General features: G+C 35.5%; 4 protein-coding genes across 6 annotated transcripts; 1 reads left to right on the top strand and 3 right to left on the bottom strand.

Annotated features, from left to right (window-relative positions):
* Positions 1-4,441: 4,441 nt before the first annotated feature.
* LOC140813276 (serine carboxypeptidase 1-like) lies at positions 4,442-6,903 on the bottom strand. The gene is made up of 8 exons (XM_073171768.1): positions 6,368-6,903; positions 6,177-6,284; positions 5,823-6,094; positions 5,494-5,739; positions 5,309-5,421; positions 5,137-5,232; positions 4,915-5,020; positions 4,442-4,825 (listed from the first exon to the last, which is right to left on the bottom strand). The coding sequence occupies exons 1-8, from the start codon at positions 6,726-6,728 to the stop codon at positions 4,679-4,681; spliced, it is 1,449 nt and encodes a 482-aa protein (XP_073027869.1). The 5' UTR covers positions 6,729-6,903; the 3' UTR covers positions 4,442-4,678.
* A 1,622-nt stretch (positions 6,904-8,525) lies between these two features.
* Positions 8,526-12,623, bottom strand: LOC140813277 (polyadenylate-binding protein RBP47-like). Of its 2 annotated transcripts, none has more exons than XM_073171769.1 (6): positions 12,147-12,623; positions 10,754-11,231; positions 10,194-10,273; positions 9,987-10,117; positions 9,391-9,487; positions 8,526-8,831 (listed from the first exon to the last, which is right to left on the bottom strand). In XM_073171769.1, exons 1-6 carry the CDS (start codon positions 12,495-12,497, stop codon positions 8,688-8,690), a joined length of 1,281 nt encoding a protein of 426 aa, XP_073027870.1. In that variant the 5' UTR covers positions 12,498-12,623; the 3' UTR covers positions 8,526-8,687. The 2 variants fall into 2 exon arrangements, with proteins under 2 accessions (XP_073027870.1, XP_073027871.1); XM_073171770.1 differs by having other exon boundaries at positions 8,526-8,828; positions 12,147-12,620.
* A 1,481-nt stretch (positions 12,624-14,104) lies between these two features.
* LOC140813278 (uncharacterized) lies at positions 14,105-17,367 on the bottom strand. The gene is made up of 6 exons (XM_073171772.1): positions 16,992-17,367; positions 16,261-16,496; positions 15,916-16,174; positions 15,130-15,309; positions 14,720-14,875; positions 14,105-14,624 (listed from the first exon to the last, which is right to left on the bottom strand). Exons 1-6 carry the CDS (start codon positions 17,019-17,021, stop codon positions 14,451-14,453), a joined length of 1,035 nt encoding a protein of 344 aa, XP_073027873.1. The 5' UTR covers positions 17,022-17,367; the 3' UTR covers positions 14,105-14,450.
* Positions 17,368-20,932: 3,565 nt separating this feature from the next.
* Positions 20,933-22,282, top strand: LOC140811842 (2-hydroxyisoflavanone dehydratase-like). 2 transcript variants are annotated; one of them, XM_073169944.1, is made up of 2 exons: positions 20,933-21,942; positions 22,138-22,279. In XM_073169944.1, the coding sequence occupies exon 1, from the start codon at positions 21,016-21,018 to the stop codon at positions 21,922-21,924; it is 909 nt and encodes a 302-aa protein (XP_073026045.1). In that variant the 5' UTR covers positions 20,933-21,015; the 3' UTR covers positions 21,925-21,942; positions 22,138-22,279. The 2 variants fall into 2 exon arrangements, with proteins under 2 accessions (XP_073026045.1, XP_073026044.1); XM_073169943.1 differs by having other exon boundaries at positions 20,934-21,942; positions 22,133-22,282.
* Positions 22,283-22,662: the final 380 nt, after the last annotated feature.

The raw sequence follows: 22,662 nt of genomic DNA, 5'->3' as shown, positions 1-22,662 counted from the left end.
CGGGTAATCCAGTTCAACATCAACGTACAAAGCATATAGAAATGGATATCCATTTTGTCCGAGAGAAGGTTGCACGAGGACAAGACCGCGTTCTCCATGTCCCTTCCCATTATCAAATAGCAGATATTTTCACTAAGAGTTTGCCACAGATGTTATTTGAAGATTTTCGGGACAGTCTCAGCGTTCGTAAACCTCCCGTTTCAACTGCGGGGGAGTGTTAAATATAGTAAATATTTTGAAAAGTCAATGTATATTGTTAGCCGTCTAATTAGCCTCCTATTCTCTAGCCTAAAATCATTCAATGTATATTGTTAGTTTCCTGTTTTGTAGCCTAGAATTATGCTACAATCTTGAGGATATATTCTGACGATTGAGAATGAGAAAGCAACGAACAAAACATTCTTTCGAAAACCAAAAAAATACAATTTATTGGACAGAAGGATTCGAGCAAAATCAAGATATCACAGAGGTAGTATATGTAATTTGTTTTTGATATTATATGTGATCGAAGACTAGAATAGCTGAAGAAAAAGCACATATTTTAATCAACTATTTACCCTACTAATTAACAGGAGTATATCAGTCTTTTCTCATTATATAGAGATTTCAGTTGAATTAATTCTTATTTCGTCATCATTAAAAAAAAGCTAGGAATTTAACAAATGAATTTTTGAAGGAAAATTGGTATTAAGATTTAAAGAGTGGAATAAGTCAATAAAAAACCAATGTTCTAATCTCCTTCAAGTTACATATGTTTAATCTCAATTAATTTCAACATTAATTCATATATTCATGAATAAAAATGTTTTTGTATTAAAAATATGACATGCTAATTGATAATAAATTCATTTTTATCACAGTAGAATTTTGTATATTTGTAAAAAAACTATTTATTTAAATTTAAAAGTTTATATTTTTAGAACTTTAAAATTTAGGAAAATTGAAATGTTCGTTGGTATATTTGTTTTTTTTTTGCCGCTATGTCATTAAATTTCAGTTTTAGCAGTCATTTATCTTTTAATTTTCAACGATTTTTTTTAAATATGGAATGTTGAAGTGACACTACACATGACATCATATATCGAAGTCATATTAAGTTTTCAGCGATGCCTTAGTGGATTTCATCAGATATGAAGGCATGTGCTCGAAAGGAAATCGTATGCACCATGATGTGGATCTTCAGCATCAATGTATGCATTCCTAATCTGAAAATAATCACGTTTTAATTATAAGAATCTTGAATTATTATGTTTTTTTAACAGAAAAATGTGGTTCTTAGTCAAAGTTACAGCAATCCCTTTTAAGTTTATGACTGGTTGGTTTGTGATTCTGTTGTTTATAATGATTAAATCAGCAAGATGAGGTACGTAATGACCAGTGTAGTTCTCTCCGATTATGTATAAAATCTCGTGTTTTATAATCAGGTAATATTCCCAACTAGTTGACTAAAAATGTGTAGGAATTTGATGATGTTATTTTGTCTTCTGTTATATAATCAGATGATGTATTCGAGTAGAGAATCCAATTCTAACAGGAGATTCCAAGAATATGATATACGTCACTTTATACCCTGGAAAGAGCTTGGATCATTCTTTGACTCGGGCGGAAAGAGGAAACTTAAACGAGTCAAATTCCGAGTTGCACTCAAGAGTATAGCATAGGTAAAGTTTAGACAGAGTACTTTCGCCCGACAAGGGTGCTCTTACCCGGCCAGGGTTCTTTCGCCCGGCCAGGGTCCTCCAACCCTGCCAGGGTTCAGGTCACCCGACCAGTAAGTCACCATGCATAATTAGCATGACAATCAGTGCCCATGACAAGAACCGAACAGTATGGGTCGCTATACCTACTACCAGATGACAGGGCATGGGTAGTTGGTCTAATCAGGAATAATATACATGCACTGTAAGCGAGGTCATCTTCTCTCCTATAAATACTCAGGTTTACTCATTTGAGATACGACAATCTACTGCATACAAAAATTTATCTCTCTACTTAGTGAATCTTATACTTACTTGAGCTTCGAAGTGGCTACGCCCGAAACCCTTCCGGCACTCCACTAACGTTATCTTGTTAAGTGTGTGTAGATTGTCTGACCCAAGGTCATCCCACAAAGGTAGGCCAGATCACACGAGCAGACCAGGCCATATTACCTGGTAGACCAGGACAGGCCACCCGGGAGAGCATGATAGATCAAGCGGACAAACCATACCATACCACCCGGGAGACCAGGCCAGATCACCAGGACAGACCACTCGGTAGAGCAGGGTAGATCACCAGGACAGACCAGGACATGCCATACCAGTCAAGGTAATCCATCAGGCCAGACCACCCGGGCTCATCTCATCAGGTCAGGACAAACTCATCCCAACATGTCAAAATCTTTACAGGGAGAGTACACATCTCTGCTCGGTAGATTGCCCACTCAAGCCTACTCACGCATCATCATCACTCATAAAATTTGTTTATATAATAGTCAAATATTCAAAAAACAAGAAATTGAAAAGAGAATGGAATTCTACAATTGTTCCAAGCATTGATGTTATACCATTGATGTTAAACTGTTGAACAGGACGCAATGGCTAGCTTGTCCAGTACCCATTTGTTTCATTGCCAAAATTGGTCGAATCTTCGCCCATGGAATCACCCCAGAACACATAAGGCACAATCGTACGATTTTGTCACGTACAAGGCCGCCACCCCTCAAGTTCTTATGTCAAGAGGTTGAGGGTCGGTGCTTAGGCGGGTCCTCCTCCTCTTTTGTCCCACACATGACACAACTCGTATGTATATATAATTTAATAATAGTAAATAATAAAGTAAGTTTTTTTTAGATTAATATTATTAAGGTTCAAATTTTGTGGCGTGGCGGCAACCTTAGTTTCTATAATTATAAAATATAATCAAACAATAAAAGATAAAAAAAGTTAAATTTTCAAATTTTCATTTAATTCTAATTTTCATTTACCCAATTTGAATGTAACATTATAGCGGGACATCATAAATAATATCAACAGTAAATAAGATGAACACCAATATTTATAGTGGTTTACTCCAAGATTGGGCTCCGTCACTCTAAACCTATCAATGAGGTCACTGCTTTATTAATAACAAATAAGACAAGAGAATTGATAATACAAAATATTTCACTCAAAACTCTCTGATTTTAACACTCATTTTCTCTCTGCTAATCTTTCATTCCAAGGATAAACACTCCTTAAGAAATCTCATACTAAATCATTTATCTCACTTCTACACTTATTATTGTAGATGAGAGGATTTTGATGGGTATTTATAGATGAAGTTTATGGAAGAAAACAACAAATTATACATCATTGCATACTAATCAAACCTAATAATTTTTAACTAATGAACACATGCGTTTACAATTCAAAAATGTTGTTCTTTGAATTCAAATTTAGCTTGCTTTGAATTTAAAGAAGCTTGATTATTTAGCATTTTCATTCTTTTATGCCAAATCTCAAATTTCTTTCTTGTGCGATTTCACTTTTGTTTTTGTATATCTCCTTCGAAAGAAAGTACACATCGGTATCTTATTTTGTCATGCTTCCTACTAAAGAAATAATCGAACCAAAAGAGCTAAAATTTATGACGAAAATTCCTGTATTTTAGTTATTAGGATACCCATACATCGAACCAATAAATCTAATATGGCACAGTATTTCTACAAGAATTTAATTAGATAAAACTGCGTTCATGAACCATGAGTTTTTCAGTTTTCCCCCACACACAACCAATTTACTAGCTGTTATTCGATAGTTTTAAAATAATTCTTGCCCTATCTCCATTCAGTATCAAGATCAGCCTACCAACCAATCAAATTATAATGTTCCCGCTTTGGTTGTGCTGAGTTAACTATTTTTGTAGAGCAAAAATGAAAAATGAAGTAGTTGTTGCATTAGTCCATCGTGCAATCAGGCTCGAGCTTGAGCTAGAGGCATGTGTCATGATAGAATGGTATCCGAGATGATCATATTTAGAAACACAAGGAGATAAGTGATATGGAGGACAAATTGCTAGTTAGATTCCCGTCTGGTGAGTCAACGAGTCGCACTGCGACGAGGATCCTGCTTCTGAAATAGTAGTGATTATTATGCCCTTGTTCCATGACACTGTAAGAGTTTTTGATAGGAAAAATTTTATGCAGAAGTTAAGTTATTTAAGTTTCAGGGTAAAATTTTTCATTTTCTGTTCCTTGATGAGCATCTTGTTCATTGAGGCATTGATCACATATGGTGCCCCTGGAAAACAAACTTCTTACTTAACCTTTCATCGTCGTCTTATACGATTAATTCGGTTATCTGCTGTCCATACAAGGGGACATTTGTGATGTGAGGAAACAATTTTGAAATCATACTTGATCAATAGACTTGTATGTTCTTGAAATTCAAAGAGGTGCACCATAGAAAAAGACATATTTGTTGATTATGAAAGTTGTTTGGAATCAGAAACATTGAGTTTTTCGATTACATATGAAGATAGTTGCTGCTTGCCTGAGGGTAGTTTTTTAGCATTCTTTGTCATAGAAACGAAAAGAAAAAAAAAAGCACAAGAGTCTGCCAAGATTCCTGGTGCTTGCATCTTATCTTATTGTCCAAATAAAAGCAGTTGGAACCTCGGATCGGACAAGCAAGTTAACATACGATATTCGGCCTCGTGATTAATTCTGACCGGGAGGCAGATTTCCTTTTAAAAATGATGTGAAAAAGGCAAGTGCTCGTCCAGGCTGGTAGCTCGGAACAAAATGTCCAGCTCCTCTTATGGTCACGAATGTCACATTCTGATAACCGACCACATACCCTCCAACCTTTCGAAAATAATGACAAAATCGTCAAAAACATAAAAGTTTGTAGTGAACATGAATTCGAGCGACGATTAGGAGTAGTTTCCCCTCACCTCGCCTTGATAGTACCAAGGGTACCATGGCGTTTTCACCGGTGCACCAAGTTTAGGAAATGAGTACCTTGTTGTTGTCACTGGAATTATATTGTCTGTATCTCCACTGCACAAGAAAATTCAGTATATGGTTAATAAAATAATCCCTTTTACATAATTTTAGCTAAACTGGCTTCCGTTTTGCCCCTTCACCGATTGTTGATAAAAATGATTATCATGTACCTGTAAATCCAAACAGTAATACCACTCGCCATCAATTTCTTGATCACCGGTAACACGGTATCCGGCTTGTCCTGCCACTGGCCATTCATGGCATAGCTACACAGCAATGAACTATTTTTAGTAGAAAGAATGAAAAGGCAATAAAAAGATAGAAATATGCATATTTTAGTACTTGCAATCTGCCCATGATACAGGAATTCCAGTAACATGGAGAGCCGCTTGAATCTCCTTTGTGTTCAAATAAGTGTTTACATAATCGTCGGAGCATGGATCAAAATTAGATATCTGCAAGGACACGAGTAAAGTTATGTGAACTTATCGACATTTAAATGACGGGTATAAAAGTGAGAATTATACCGAGGGAGCTGTTGAAGGGGAACCGCATAATGGTGCATACACATCGTAAACGTAGACGTTTCCTATCTCTGTATCAGCTTGATTTTCATACTCCCAACAGGAATCTGATTCCGGATAATCTGAAGAAGAGAAGTTGCAATTCGAGACGATTCCCTGGTGGGTTTCATCCGATATGAGGGCACTGGTCCAGTAGTGATCGTATGTGCCCGTCCACCTATCCGTATAGTCTATGTAGGCATTTCCAATCTGAAAACTCGTGTTCAGATTCATGTTACAACGTACTCTTGTTTCTGTAAATGGATATTATGTATATAACTATATATACTTACTGCTATTCCCTTTAAGTTAATGACGGTCTGATTTGTGATTTTGTTGTTTTCGAGGATCAAATCTGCAAGCTGAGGCACGTAGTGACCAGCATAACTCTCTCCGGTTATGAAGAAATCTCTGGTTTTATACTCTGGAAATCGATCCAACCAGTTAACCAGAAAGGTGTAAGAATCTGCAGCGGTTCTTTTGTCTCCTGTAACATAGTCTGAGGTTGTATTCGAGTAAGAAAATCCAACACCAGCTGGGGATTCCAAGTACAACACATTTGCCACTTCATAAATTTCAAGAATCAGAGTGTTAAATTTTGTCTGAAGTAATATTTTGTTTCAAGAAATTAAACAAGTGCTCCTCACCATTGTTCCAAGCATACTTGTTGTACCATAATGTTTTCCCATCAGGGTTCACTCGAAACGGCCCATTTTCGGTCATTGCACCAGACCCTATTGAAGAGCAACCCGGCCCTGGAATTTTCAAGATTTTTACACTTTGAGTTTCTTGAAAAAATCTGAAATCAAAATTTGAAATTTTACATGTATGCATTTACCTCCATTTAGCCACAACACTAGAGGCTTGCTGGAAGGCTCCTCAGCTTCAGCAAAATAATAAAAAAGTGCTCGACCCGCGGTAGGATCCACCGTGACATATCCTGAGTATTGAGAAAAATTAACTTTTGGCTGACCGGGCAAAAGTGAGATTTCATCAGCTTCTTTCAGTCCCTCCTGAGATGCAATACAAACAGGCGAATACACAGTTGAGGAGGCGTAGTTAGTGACATGATTGCGCGATTTTTTCAATCTTTGAGTCTTCAGAAACTTTCCAAGAGGATCATACCCCCTTCCACCGTAACACTTGACAGAATCAACGTAGCAGAAAACAAACAAGAACCAAATGAAACCACCTTTCATATTTTCAATGAACAGAATGATTTACTTGTTATTTCATGAATTCTTGCTATATATAACAACAGATATCGTTGAGAATATTGCGATATGCTCGTTCTTGTTTGATTTTTACGCTTAGTTGATGATCACTATGATTCTATTTTAACTATTGTGAGAAGTGTCTTATTCAGTTAGAAACCATAGAAATCTTGGGAGTGACATTGTCATGATATACATGTAATATGTAATTTGTAGAAAGATTTAGCTCTTTATTGTTGTCAAGTTGCTGAAGTCAAGCAAAAATGTTCCATTTGTACAAGGATGGGTTAACACTTAACATATTTGCTTGGGTTAATTAAGCATATTAGCTGGCTTGCCTTTCTTTATTCCATTATTAACTTAAATAATATGTTAGTGTCCAAACACTACAACTTTCGATAGTTGTCATTTTTGTAAGAAGAATTTGTTTGGTTTAACTCGTAAGTTGTTGCTTAGCTTATAAGATGTTCAACTCTGGAATTTTGTTTATTGAGTTTTTTTAACTATCAAAATTAGTTTTTTAAAAGCTTACAAACAGATTTAGAAATATTTGAGTTACCTCAGTCATATTAAAATATTTCTACAAAACAAATTATGCTCCTTCAGTTTTATCATATATAAATTCTAGCGTTATATCATGCGAGTTAATTTCAAAAAATAATATCATAATAACATAAACAACGTAAACAATAATTAATTGTTAAAATATTTATAATATTTCAAGTCTAAGTTTTTTGTGATTGAGAAAATAACAGCATCGAGCTGTTTCAAGTCCAGTCACTCTTTAATTGTATTTTCAGGGTTTCGAGCCGTTGATCAGTTCAAGCTCTTCAGACAAATAAATTAAAAAATCAATTCGTATCATAAGCTGAGTGAATAAAAACATTACTCATATGAGTAGTATGAATAAATCAAATAATTTGTTTATTGTATGTTTTAGGGTGCTATTTCTTATAATATTCATCTTAATTTTCATGGTTTTTAGGTTTTCATGTTGAATAACTTTTAATAAACTTTATTATTTTTCATCATAATATTATTTTAGGCCGTTCAAAAGTAAAACTTAAAACAATATCAATGTTAATGATAATGATAACAATTTATCAAACTAAATAACATTTTAATAGTAAAATATTATAATTCTATTATGGGTTAATATAAATAATAATATGATACGAAAAATTTGATTGAAACGTGTATATCCCATTGAAAATAATGGAAAGGGCTCGTGTATTGATTTAAATAATAATTAACTTAGGGAAATTTTAGACGTTCATTACTTATAATTTTTTGTATACATAGGAGCGATGTTTATTCAAATGTAGATATAGGACGTAATTCAAAGGCGGCGAATGGATATAGGACCAAATTTACTAAGAGTGGGTCTTATGTGAGACCGTCTCACGGATCTTAATCTGTGAGATGGGTCAATCCTACCCATATTCACAATAAAAAGTAATACTCTTAGCATAAAAAGTAATATTTTTTCATGGATGACCCAAATAAGAGATCTGTCTCACAAATACGACCCGTGAGACCGTCTCACACAAGTTTTTGTCATTTACTAACCAAAAATATTAACATAAGAGCAAATTTGAAAAACTTGAAAATGAAAAGATTACAACATCAAAACCACACTCCTCCAAGTCTAACTACAGTACCAAAACTGCAACTATTCTCATTCAAAATATACCAAAATAATTTTTCAAACCCCTGATAGATAGAAAGGGACAGAAATCACAAAAGAATTAATTAAATGACAAGTAAAAGAACAGAAACATAATGAGAAGAGTAAAAAAATAAATTAACTTCATCGTCAAAATTTCGAATATAAGTTCCCATGGAAAAAAAATTAAGGTCTTTCGTAATACTCAATCGAGCTCGTCTCAAGTTCATACAATACCTCCACTAATCTCAGAGCACAAACACACCCCAGGCGGGGTATTAACTTACTGGCTGCTGGTGGTTCACATGACCGTTGGAAGATGCCCCGTACCCTGAATTTGCTGAGTATCCATATCCGTTGTAGCCTTGTTTTCCATAGTATGATCCGTTATTCCACTGGTTGTTATAGTCGGATCTCATCTGCTAAACAAAAAGGATGTACGAAAAAATTTATTATAAGGATGATACTGTCTCTAGAGAAAAAGGATAGCAGCATTCCATCTAGCAGCGAATTGTTTCTATGGTTTTGAGGTGTTGAACTCTTCATCTTAGTCCTGACATAATATCGTGTCAATTATTCATTATTTTCAATACAATAATTCAAGATTCATCTCTGAATGCACAGGTGAACCAAGTAAGGGTGAGCACGATGGTTGTCCACCTTTAAACAAAAAATATTTTAATTTCTCGAACATATGGAGATTTTTCGATGTAAAATTCACAAAGTTGCATCTTTTGTAGCATATTAAGTGTACTGAAGTCTGAATTCTATTGTCTTGCATTTGCCTAAAATGGCTGTGAACCGCTAGATAAATTGATGAAAGTAAGTTCAGCAACATAAAGGGCCAGAACAGATGCGAACAATTTCACAGTTCAGATGATCGGGTAAAAAATTGCTGCTTCTCCTTAAAAACGACTATGAATTTACTAAAAGGTGGATATAATCAAATTGCACAGAACCACATAAAAATTGAGGATTTACCTGCTTGTTTCCCAGATTTCGACCCCAAGAAAGACGAACTGTCTGCTTTCCAATAACAGTGCCACTTAATCTCTGAATTGCATCCTCTGCATTGCTTCTGTTAAAATGGAAATTTCAAAAGGTCATACATGATGTGACCAAATCCTAAAACAAGCAGTTTTTTTTAACATGCATCCACGATATTCTTGTTAAATACTACTACTCCCTAACTGGATGACATAAGGCGTTGTACAAAGAAAATTAAAGTAAATTCTCATACATTAAAAATATAGTGTGTATGCATGGTGAGATTGTGGTTGACCCATCTAGGAAAATCAAGATAAAAAATTCCACCTAATAAGTAAAAATAAAAAAAGTCTGAAAACATCTCCAAAATAACAACACCACCTTTTCATCTCCCAAAATCCTTTCTCAAAAATGTTCCCCAGACCCCAATACATAAAAAACAAAACCAAAAACTTCCCATGTTTGTTTTAGTTTCAGAGATGCAAAATTATTCTCAACAATAAAAAAAATAAACAAGGCCTTAGGTTTCTTGTTTCTTTCCACGGAGAGATTCTGGATATCTATGTCTTCACTATTACATTCAGAATTACCTGTTTGCAAACTGGACGAAACCGCATCCCTTTCCCGCTGGAATTTTAACAGAGAGAACGTCACCAAATGGAGCGAAATGCTGTCTGAGCTCTTCATCGGTGACATCAGAATCAAGCCCTCCCACAAATATCTATAACAAGAAAGGTTGATGGAATTCTGCATATAAAAATTTCTAATAATGAACTTTGTAGGGGAACATAGCTCACTGTAGTGTTAGATGAATCACTATCTGACTGAACTTGGGGCACAGCACCATTTGGTGCAAATCCACCAGCCAATACCACGGCTAAACCAGAGAAAATAAGTAAGAATAGATAATAAATGATTAATTGGATAGTATCACACCGTAGTTGCCAGCACAGAAAAACAAAAGAACTATGAAGGAAGGATGCAAAGAGGAAGGCTAAATAAGGAAAACTTTGATTCTGTATCTGTAGGCATTTTCTTCGCAGATAATAAGAATTACAAGACGAGGACCAAAGACGGGCTTCAGATTAAATGGATGCTCCCATTACCCTTTGCATAAAGTTTAAACGAGGACCAAAGACGGGCTTCAGATAAAATGTCTGCTCCCATTACCCTTTGCATAAAGTTTAAAGTCTAAAAAACATCAGGAAAAATGGAAACTAGGGTTGATCATGTAGCATACAGATAATTAATATAGTTATATATTAGCATGTGCATTATGGTAGGAATTACATCCACTCACCTGATAGACCATAGCATTTTTACCCATGGCAGAATGGTAGGAATTACTTTCACTCACCTTGTGAAGAAAATTGTTGCTGTAGAGAAGGTTTCTTAGGAGTTGCAACACCAACTCGCATAGGTCTACTAGAACAATACACGCCATTCATTTCAGTCATGGCTTGAGACCTCTCATTTTCATCACCAAATCTGACAAAGCCGTAACCTTTTGAACGGCCAGTATTTGGATCAACTACAACTTTAGCACCTCTGACAGATGAATATCTAGCGGCAAAGGCATCATGCAACATTGCATCAGTAACATCAGCAGACAAATCACCAACAAAAATTGACAAATCAGAACCAGAATCTGGGCGTCTATCACCAGTGCTGAATCCTGCCCAGTTCAAGCGGAAGGGTTGCTCCGTATTTGGCATCGTGGTTCCATTGTAGTTCTGCAGAACTTTCTCCGCTGCTGCGTGAGAATTGAACTCAACAAATCCATACCTCTCCGATTGACCAGTCTGCTTATTGCGGATAATCTTAACTGAAGCAACCTGCATATGTTATGTGCAGATGATATCCACAACTGATGGAGAGAAAACAACAGTTGCAGAGCACAAAAGTCCTTGACGTATTAAAGAAATATCACTAATAAAATTGCAAATTTACCAGACCTTTGGGCAATAAATAAAAACTGCCCTCTTAAAAAGTCGATAGAGTTATAATAAGATTGCAGTATGGATGCTGAGATCATAAATAAAAGTGAGACTATCAACAACATTACTTGTGCATCATCTTTAACAAATATTATTACAAGGTGAACTAAGGGAAAGGTGCCCGCTAGAAGTTATCATCAGTATGCTCAATGCTGTATACAGACCATCATTCACCACTCTGGATTATCCGATATCAACGCAAATGGGATATTTAACAAAATAAGCATTTATTATTTTCAAACGAAAATTATTACTGGTAATAGAAACTAGTCTCAAGCAAAACTCTTTTCGCTCCAAACAGTTATCAAGTAGGACTTGAAGTCTTATTTATTACTGCTTTCAATTTTAGGTTCCCTTTTTTTTTAATAATGTTGATAATGGCACATCTTGTTCGTCCGAAAGAATGATGATGCCTGAATATTAACCCATACTTGAGTTATTTCAATTAATTCTGTTCTGAAGTTATAACTAATTTTTTTCCACGTGTATCCAACTTTGCATAAGATCACATTCTCCTAAATCACTTTTACTCGGAAACAGAAACAAAGCCTTCACAGGAAGAAAAAAATTTGACGGATCACTACAGTTGCTCAAAAAATTAAATATTTACTTCAACAAAATTGAATTCGAATTCCTAAGGCTAAAACATGCTAGAAATCGGGAAAAATCAATATTTAAGAAACACACATTACTAAAATGAGTCAAATTACCGAAGACGGAACAAGAAGTCAATAGATAAGCAAACTCGTCTACCTCTCCGGTTTGGGAAAAGCAAGATTGAAGATAACCATCATCCATCCACTGCTGAAGGTCCCCAATCCAGATCGTCCTGTTATCTTCTCCCGAACTCTGAATCTGGTGATTCTGCTTCGGCTGCTGCTGCTGATACTGCTGCTGCTGTTGTTGCTGCTGCTGCTGCTGGTAGTACGGTAAGTAATGCTGTTGATACATCATCTGCTGCTGCATCGCCATCGCCGGGTAATGCATCGCCATCCATTGCTGCTGCTGGTACTGCTGCATCGCCGCCCACTGCTGCTGTTGATGTTGTTGTTGTTGTTGTTGATGCTGCATCTGCTGCTGCTGATTCAAATCTCCGCCGTTCATCCCTGCTCTCTCGAAATTAACTTACCCTCTAAAATCGTTTTGAATCTTCGCGAGAGCAGGGATTCAGAGAGAGAGACACGAGAGAGATATAGCGAAGCAGGCTGTTTGGGGATGATTGTATCAAGCATCTAGGGCGGATTCAACGTGTGGCGTTGAATTTGACGGCATTGAATTTGGACCGTAGATGACGATGGATTGAGCTACAGCCGTGGATCGAGAGAAGGATACGCGGCATTTTTGTGGGACCCATTTTTGGTTTCAGATCCTGTCCGTTGCTTTTTAGGTGCTCTTGATTGTGACTGACGGCTGGGATTCGTATAGAGGTATTTGATATATAGAGGTTTTTGGCAAGTGTAATACTTGGTATTGGTATGCTATTTAAGATTTAGGTCATTTGAAGTTTCACGAATCTTTATATGTGATACATATCAATTTTATCGATATTTATATTAAAATATAATACTCTTAGCATAAAAAATAATATTTTTTCATGGATGATCTCTTTTACAAAATACGACTCGTGAGACTGTTTCACACAAGTTTTTGTCGCTATTTAATTTTAAGAGTATGTCTTTTATCTCACGAATCTTTATCTGTAAGACGGATCAATCCTATTGATATTCGCAAAAGTAATACTCTTATCATAAAAAAGTAATATTTTTTCATGGATGACCCAAATAAGATATATGTCTCACAAAATACGACCCATGAAACCGTCTCATACAAGTTTTTGACTAATTTTAATCTCTTGCATTTGCATGTATTTAATAATTATATTATAATTTTTTCGATGGTTCAAAGTTCATGTGACACGAAAGTTTCAACTTTTGGACGAAAACTACTATCCCTAGTTCAAAAATATTTATTTTAAATAACGTATATTCTAATGATAAACTTTATGAATTTATTTATTATTTTTGGTTTATTTAATTTTCAGTTAAATATAGATTGTACCAAATGAGACTTGGACTCGGTCTTAGTCAAAATTATGGGATTTCATTTTGGAATCATGGTGGCCACCATGTCTCAAGTTAGGCTACTTGATGGGTGTTGGTTTCAAAGAATGAGAGAAAAGTCAGCACAATTTTGGTCAAAAAACATATTAATTACGTGTATCAAACGACTAAAATATACCCCCTTTCTTGATTTAAACTAGTAGTCAACGTCATATGTTTTCCATCACATATGTTGCAGTATATATTCCAAGATTTTTGAGATACTTGACCAATTTACTCGAGTCCTTACTTGTCGAGTCATGTCAATTACCTAAATTCACATGTTTTATCGGGAGATTCTACGTTATAGCGTGTGTGAGTCTCACCTCAAATTAATGGTGAAAATGTTTATCCTTTTTTTAGGTATTTTTCAATACCACCCTTACCTTTTCAAGGTGAAGATCTCGATGGTAAATATAAAGTTAGAAATTTTCTAATGTTCCAAAACAACAATCTTTCCTAATGGTAAATCTCACAAAAATTGAGTGGAGAGATCGATTTCTTGACCCCCTTGGATCAATCTTTACCCGGTTGACACTTGTGGATGGTTGTCGAGTCATAACTAAAAACCACGTCAAACCGTCGTATATGCGAACATACTATGCCGTAGAACCAAATACTGAAACAAAAAATAGAGAGACACACCACTTGCAGCAGTTCCAAACCAAGCTACAGATATACATATCGCAACCGAAAGCATCGGTAGGTTCCTTGAAGCAAGTCATCCAGTTAGGAAGTAGACAAGATTTGCCATGTTCAAGCTGTTAATTCCATTATCGTCAGCCTAAACGTATCAAATGATCTAGTCTACAAGATGGCCTCAGCTAGTAAAATGAGGAATATTCGAATGCCAGCATACCCAGGCAACCAAAATTTCAATTTGCTATCGCGGGGGAAAAAGAATCAATGAATAAATAACCTATACTAAATGAGCTATACAAACAAAAACCGGACTAATTTACAACTTGTAATCTTGATCTAAAAACTTCTCATAAGATGTTCCTTGGAGAGTCTTCTTTACATCCTCCCAGTTTTCGACTTGTGAAGATAAAGACCCTTTGTGAATCTTCACTTGTCGACTAGTCAACTCCATTCGTGGGACCCTCAAAAAATCTTGAACGTCTGCCAATTTCTGGGGGGAAAAGAGACAAACCAGAAGGTTAAGAGCTCGAGTGGCAAAGAAAAAAGAATGCAAGCTTCTCAGATGTCGAGTGTTGACTATCTTACTTTTCGGTTTTTTATAATATCCTCATAGTAGAGGATGATATGCCGAGTGTTCTTGAAATATTCCAAGGATTTGGTAACCAAATCTTCAAGTTGATTCAGGTTTGGTAAGAGTGTAGTTGTGTCGACTGTTGGTTTGTATTTAGCAAGTATTTTGGCCTGCACAGTTAACAAATAACTTCAGAGCCTGCATAAGATCTTCATTCCTTTTTCATAACCACCTAGGAAGACCCAGCAACGGCGACGAGGACAACTGTGCCACTCAGTCAATTTTTCCTCCAAACTTTGTGTACTTTTTCTAAAAAACTAATTTTAGCACCTGTGGGAAATTCTGGGTTTGTCCATGCTAACAACTCTTTCTTTGATAATTACACGAACGGTAAAACAAGAAAAAGAGGAGGAAGCGAGAGGACCTCCTCGTGTGAATGCACATGAGATTTGTGAGTCCCATTCAGTAATTTGGCATTTTGATCATAAGAATTTGCGAGAACTGATATCATTCTGCGCAATAGGTTCCTTCTGAAAAGAAAAATTGCCGAAACTCCTTTAGCATTGAAGTAATTCACTATTTCTTCATGATGCTGCATTAAGCCCTGGAGAGAGAGAAAATGCAAGAAACGAGTCACAAGAGCTTAAGAATGAGGTATTTGACTTCGAATCAACTACCTTGCAGACAAATCACGGGATGAATTATCATAGAACCTATACATATTATCATCATCTCAACATAAGCCATGCTCACAAGCTTGACATGCAAATGAAACTTGAACACGTGTAGCCGACCAAACATAAAATAAATAGTATTGCACCCAAACATAAATTAAATATCCAACCATAGTTTGCTCCAAGTTTCTTGAGATAATGCATCAACAATAAACTACCTAAATGGATTATCTTTCTTGGACAGCACAAACAATTATGTTGTTAACAATGCCACTAAGGTGAATGCTCATCAAGACACGGTTTTTATCCTTCTGATCAGCAAGTTGTGGTCAATTTTTTGTTGGATTAGAGCAGTTACGAAAACACAGCCTGATGAACATAACATATTGTTACCAAGGATTATTCCTTCATAAGCTGCTAAAGATCTTGAATCTTGATTATGTGAAGGTGGCATGCCAATTAGGTCAACATAAGATGCAATGGTATAATCATTTCAAAGCCAGTGCAATGCATATAGGATACAAGATCATGTTTACCTGATTAAGCATCCATTTCAATCCAACAGCAGCTGTGCACTCATTCTTAGAGGCACTTGTGAACCAGTCTAAATTATAGATTTTGTCCAAAGTATCCACAATAGTTGTTATGTTACTTCTCCGGACCTTAACCGAGAATATTTCTCCATTAGAGCTTATGTTAATGTGACTGTTCAATAATGTTTCGAACCATCCGCTCCCAGACCTCTGTGTGGACAAAATTGCAAAATATCGTACCGGATTGCATGCACATTCTCCCCTAACAATCAGCACACACATTTCAGCTTATTCAAATCAAACTTCAAGCACGTTATTTAAGAAACAAAGTTCAGAACAAGATCTTACCGGCTAAAAGACTTTGGTTTGGGAAAATGCAGAAAAGGTTTTTCCAAGGGTTTGACATTGTTCAATTCACATGGTCTCTCTACCACTTCGACCCTCGATAAACGTTCGAGCGGCCATCCCCCAATTTGCCTGAGACAGACCGAACATATATATACACTACATACCATCACGAAAATCAATACCGACATCCTCCATATTAGTGGATTTTTCTTTGGAGCTTTTATGATTAAGCTATCCTGAAACTCAAATAGATATCAGAAATGTAAGGAAAAGAAGAATCAAATACCAGCTGAATCGAGCTTCAAGAGTAATCAGGGAGCAACAAGCAATTTCAGGCAAAAAGGATAGGGAACGCTTACCTTCGAAAAATCAAATGAGCTATCGAATTGCAATTGAACAACTATATATAAATACAAGAACTATGCAGACTGGAAAAGATTCAACCTTTTAATCGAAAAGAAATTCGATTAAATTTCTGCAAGCCAATCGACCATCAAAGTCTAGAATGTATCTCAAAAAACATAAAAAGAAAAAAAAAACCTTTAATTTTCCACATACCCGGATCAAGAAAAGAAAACACCCATCCTTAAAAACACAAAGCAATTCAAAAGAAACATTATGTATATTCCATTGGGGCATTCCATATATCACCTCTCAACAACAAATTAACCATAAAACAGCTAATTTACAAGAAACACAAATAGTAGAGAGAAAGAAAAAAAAGGGTATACCTTGGCGACGAAACAGAGATCGTCCGCCATAATTTCTTTCGTATTTTCTCAGCCAAGAAAAAGCGAGCATAGATTCAAGAATCCTTCACCCTTTCTTTTCTTAGCATAATCACAATTCATTATACTCCGTAATTTTTCCCCCTTTTTTGGTGTATAATTTACATGCAACAACACGTGTATCTTGGAAAAAATGATAGGGAGACAAATCTCGTGAAGATTAATACTACGGAGGTGCTTCAAAAGACCGTTGCCACGCTCCTTTTCCCTTGTTCATATCTAGATCTTCATTAGAATTTTACGCCCCTTTCTTTAGTGATGATGCCGGCTTTCTCTCTCTCACTCGACTCCTTTTCTGGGGAGAATATGATGTGGAAATTTGAAACTTCATCCCCGACAAAGAAATTTGATCGGGTCAAAGCATATTCGTTAAAGCGGCGGCCCATTTGTAAGGCCCATTAGAATCTATTTAGGTCTCATTTCTATATTATTTTTTCCAATTATATTATTTATATCTGGTAGTTCTGGAAAAACAGTCTCTCTTTGGAATTGGCTTATTTCGAATTTTGATGAGTTCAGTTATTAAATTTTGGGTCATCATCCTAAGTTGGATTTTTGATGTTCGTCATTGCTTACGTGAAATCATACATAACTTATATTAAAATAATAAATATTTATATATCATATAGCTAAAATTAATGAGTCGTGTAAACTGCGAATGCAATATCCGATTGATTAGTAAAAAATGGTCCCCTTGGCCGATAAATGAGCTTACCTGGCCGATAAACGGATCAACGTAGGCAATACACAATTGATTTGCGGTGCGTCACCTGTGTCACGAGCACTCGTTAAGTGGGCGTCACAAGGATCCCGACGTAAACACTCTGACGCTCAAGTCACTAAGTAATTCAAAAAAAAAAAAACTCAGAGAACTAGAGAACTTTTATAAAAATGAGAGCATAACTTGAATTGTTTGGAACTCTATTTATAGATTTTTAAGAACGTCTAATGAGTTTGAGCTTCTGTAAGCATAATCAATTTTTTGGACCTCAATAATGCTAAACCCAATAGATTTTATTAACCCAACAAATAATTGGTCTTATACCCATCAATATATATGTACGGATGGGATCTAACTAAACTTGGTATTCGTCCAGACAGGCTTGGAACTCCTTTGGACGAGTGTGAACATGCCCCGTCGAGATGGATTTAATATGAGATTCAAGTCGATCTGATCCATTACCATTCTCAACAGAGAACGATCCATTTGCTCCAACAGCTGGCGAATGGAGCTCCAGAGAGGGAAAGCTCCCTTCGTTGCCAGCTCCTCCCATTGGGATGCTCTTGTCCGGTCCATTCGGCATAGGGTGTACGTGTTCTTATTATCAAATGCCATCTATTTTGGTCCAATTTATCGTAATATTTTTGAAAAAATCTCGAGGATTTTATTATCACGTGTTATAATAGTTACACGTATTATATTCATATAAAAGGCAAAGTACATTTCTTGAAACTTGTAGTGATATTAAATTGTGAAAAAGTAAATGAAAGAAAAAGAATATTCATGTTATGGAATTATATAAATAAAATTAACAAAATCTCAAGTGTAAAATATCATTTCTTATCGATTATATACAATTCTTTATTAACAAAAATTTATGTGAGTTATCTTACGATTTAATTTTGTGAGACAAATATTCAACAATACTCAATTCATTAACAAATATTGTATTTCTTTTAAGCATGAATCGAATTGACTGCTCTCGGAGAAATAAAACCGTAAAATCATCTCACAAAAAATGTTATTTTTAATTTATTAATTTATTATTTCATCACAATGCTTATTTTGTTATGGTGTTGTTTTATTTTATTATTATTTTGACGACGTGTTGTTTTTAAATTTTAAAGTACACAATAAGATCACTACAAAATTTAACATAAAAAATAGACATATTGATTATTTTATCATAGAAATTTTGCTAGTGATCACTAAGAGTTTCGGTCTAGGCAATTTGATAAGTCCTAACTGAAACAAATCATTACAAGACGTTGTAAAACTAAACTCTTTTAATAAAAAAAACTTCTTAATTGGAAGAAAATGTGACCTAAATTTGTATCTTCAATCATCTATAAAAAAATTTGTCCTTTACATAAGCACTTGATATTTCTACACAATCAAGTTTCTCGACCGTTTTTTGGTAAACTTCCAATCGTTTAATTATCACTAGTTAAACCGGATATTTTCTCGTTAAACTACCAACGATTTATTTATCACTAGATAAACCACATCTTTTACACTTGCTCAATTTTAAAATGGTCAAGTAAAGCTACGCGTTCAATAATAGACACATTATATGTGAAATTCATACATACATACATACATACATACATATATATATATATATATATATAATGTGTCTAGTACATGTATACGAATTTGTTACCCTGTACACCAGGTGTGCAGGGTATCATGAGCACCATCTACGTGGCGGTGTATGATTGGTCAGCTTTTTAAAAACAAAAAACAAATCAAAAAATTTTGTGTGGTTGTGGGCGTGCCACGTAGACAGACGCTCACAGGTGTGCATAAAAAGAGTGTGCAAGGTATCATTGCTCTCCATATATATATAAATATTAGACACATTATATGTGAAATTCATACATACATACATACATACATACATATATATTTATATATATATATATATATATATATATATATATATATATATATATTGTGGGTACCCACAAACACACACACATAATTTCAAACTAATTTGATTCACCAAATGAATTTTAAATATTGAAATTAAAATTATATTGTAACAATCAGTTTCAAGATAAGTCATTCTATAATAAAGTATACATTATAATTAATATGGCAGATGGACTAAAGACGAATCTATAGTCTATAGTTTATACGACTTCTCGTTGGACACAATAATGCATTTCCCACCACACACAAAAAAAATACATTTCCCCAAAGAAAAAACGAGAACAATACCACAAAGCTATTTAGCGTAAATGAATCGTGTTTTTTCCGGGTTGACCCGTCCCTTTCCATCAAATAAATAAGTTGGGTTAGTAATTTTGTGATCCGTCCGAATGACCGTTCGACCCGTCCCGTCAAATAACGAGTTCCAAACCAATCTATGCCTCGTCTCATAAAAAATATTAAAAATTATTATGTTGACCGATCTCATCAAATAAATATGTTGAGTTACACTATAGAATACGTCTCTTGTGATACAATCTCACGAATCTTTATCTATGAAACAGATCAATCATACCGATATTCACAATAAAAATTAATATTCTTAGCATAAAAAGTAATATTTTTTCATGGTTGACTCAATAAGATATTCGTCTCACAAAATACGATCCGTGAAACCATCGCACACAAGTTTTTGCCTGTAATATATCAACCTATTTCACTAACCCGTGTTTACAATTTGTTCACCTCCCTCCTCTTCACAGTTAGTTATGCGTGTGTTCATAAAAATAATTTCATTTTATAGTTTAAATTTAAATTAAAATGAAGAATAACATCAAGATTATTATTTGTTAATTTTACAAGAATATACTATACATATTTTATCAATCCCATTATATATATTATGTTAATTCCAACTTGAGCAAAAAACATTAGTCGATAACTTCGGCAAATTAATTTGCTTGTTTTTTCAAAAAAAATATTCACATTTGATTTTTGTATTGTATCTCGAATTTTCTGATTTGACTTCTCAAGTTATAATAATAACTAAAAGCGAAAAAATTTGAAAGAATATTATCATTATAATGGAAACGTGTATATATAATATATATACATTTGAATGCATTGTTTTATATTTTACATATTTTATTACTAAAATAGTTAAATATCTATTTTTTTAATATGATTAATTAATGAACATTATTTCAATTTAAGTTCCCAGTCGATGCATATGAATTGTTAGTTGCGAGCCAACCAAAGAACCGACAAAACTACAAGAACTCTCCTCTTCTCCGCCACATACTCTTGCCCTCGATGGCCTCCGATTCCAAGGAAATCGCCGTAGACATGCAGGTTTTCCACATATACAACGACGGAAGCATCCAAAGATTCCTCCCTATTCAGTTTATCCCCGCTTCCGACGACCCGAACGCCGCCGTCCGATCCAAAGACGTGGTGATCGACTCCGAAACCGGCGTTTCCGTCCGTATTTTCATGCCGAGCCGCTGCGATACAAATCAGAAACTCCCCCTCGTGGTATACATTCACGGCGGGGCGTTTTGTATTGGGTCGGTCACCGGCGCTACGTATCACAATTACCTCACTGAGTTAGTCGAAAAGGCAAACATCATTGCGGTTTCGGTTCAGTACAGGTTAGCTCCCGAGCACCCTCTGCCGATTGCGTTCGACGACTCTTGGGCTGCTTTCCAGTGGGTCGCGGGGCACGCCAACTCCAACGGCCCGGATCCATGGCTGAACGAGCACGCCGATTTTCGGCGCGTGTTTCTCGGGGGAGACAGCGCGGGAGGCAACATAGCGAACGACGTCGCGGTCAGAGCCGGAGACAGCAAACTCCACGGCGTGGAAGTCGAGGGGATTTTTCTGATGCATCCGTGGTTCGGAGGGAAAGAGGTGGACAAACTTTACCAGATATTATGCCCCACGAGCAGCGCCCGGGACGATGATCCACGGTTGAACCCGGCGGTGGACCCACGGATAGGCACGATGGCGGGGCGGCGCGTGATGTTCTTCTTGGCGGAGAATGATCCGTTGCGGAACAGGGCAAAGGCTTATTACGAAGCGCTGAAGAAGAGCGACTGGAGCGGAGAGGTGGAGATAATGGAGAGTGAAGGAGACGGCCACTGCTTCCATTTGTTCCATCCCAAAACCGACAAGGCTGTGGCTGTCATGGATCGACTGGTTGCATTCTTGAATGCTCCTTAGATTCTGCGATTTATTTAGGTAATATAATCTGCTTTTTTTAGAAACATACATCTCAATTTCAAATGAAACATCTCGACGTCACATATTTATTATAAAAAATAATATTTTTTTACGAATAAAATAATTTTATGTGACAGAAGACTTTAATGATGTAATTTGTTGTGAGCATCCATTATAGGTTTATCTTCTTCTTTTCTTTTTTCAACAGGGCAGATTGGGGATCATCTCATATCTCTCTGTATCCTAGCTTGATTCATTCAAGATCTTTTTTCTTTCTATCTTTTTCATAATAATGGACAATTGCTCGAATATACTATTCAGCTTTCGAAGACTATCAAATTGTTGTTTATGTCTGAAAATTTTATTTCAAATATATTATGGAGATCGTATATGAAATATTAGTATTTCGACGCTCGCGTTGCTACTTTGGCTCTCTATGCAATAAAAATAAATGGCATAGGAAATAATTATTATTGACATTTTGTGCACAAAATAATAAAGAGTAGGTCTCTTGTGAAACGGATCAACTCTACTGATATTTACAATAAAAATTAATACTCTTAGTATAAAAAGTAATATATTTTCGTGAATGACCTAAATTAGATATCCATCTCACAAAATACGATCCGTGAGACCGTCTCACACAATTTTTTGCCAATAATAAATTAGATAGTTATCTGATATTCGTCTCAAATTCTAAACATGATTTGATTATTGCATCATTATGTTATGAGTGGG

The sequence above is a fragment of the Primulina eburnea genome, chromosome 14, assembly GCF_022965805.1.
Source record: "Primulina eburnea isolate SZY01 chromosome 14, ASM2296580v1, whole genome shotgun sequence".
Lineage (NCBI taxonomy): Eukaryota > Viridiplantae > Streptophyta > Magnoliopsida > Lamiales > Gesneriaceae > Primulina > Primulina eburnea.
The sequence above is the reverse complement of the archived record's forward strand: the minus strand, read 5'-3'. Positions and strand labels throughout refer to the sequence as shown.

Coding starts and splice junctions, on each gene's coding strand:
- LOC140813278 (XM_073171772.1), bottom strand. CDS start 17,021: ATGGCGGACGATCTCTGTTTCGTCGCCAAG. Junction 16,175..16,260: donor AAACCAAAGTCTTTTAGCCG/GTAAGATCTTGT, acceptor GCTGATTGTTAG/GGGAGAATGTGCATGCAATC. Junction 15,310..15,915: donor TGAAATGGATGCTTAATCAG/GTAAACATGATC, acceptor CTCTCTCTCCAG/GGCTTAATGCAGCATCATGA.
- LOC140813276 (XM_073171768.1), bottom strand. CDS start 6,728: ATGAAAGGTGGTTTCATTTGGTTCTTGTTTGTTTTCTGCTACGTTGAT. Junction 6,095..6,176: donor CAAGTATGCTTGGAACAATG/GTGAGGAGCACT, acceptor AAATTTATGAAG/TGGCAAATGTGTTGTACTTG. Junction 5,021..5,136: donor ATTACTGTTTGGATTTACAG/GTACATGATAAT, acceptor TTTCTTGTGCAG/TGGAGATACAGACAATATAA.
- LOC140813277 (XM_073171769.1), bottom strand. CDS start 12,497: ATGAACGGCGGAGATTTGAATCAGCAGCAGCAGATGCAGCATCAACAA. Junction 11,232..12,146: donor GCTTTTCCCAAACCGGAGAG/GTAGACGAGTTT, acceptor TAACATATGCAG/GTTGCTTCAGTTAAGATTAT. Junction 8,832..9,390: donor GAAATCTGGGAAACAAGCAG/GTAAATCCTCAA, acceptor CTTTTTGTTTAG/CAGATGAGATCCGACTATAA.
- LOC140811842 (XM_073169943.1), top strand. CDS start 21,016: ATGGCCTCCGATTCCAAGGAAATCGCCGTAGACATGCAGGTTTTCCAC.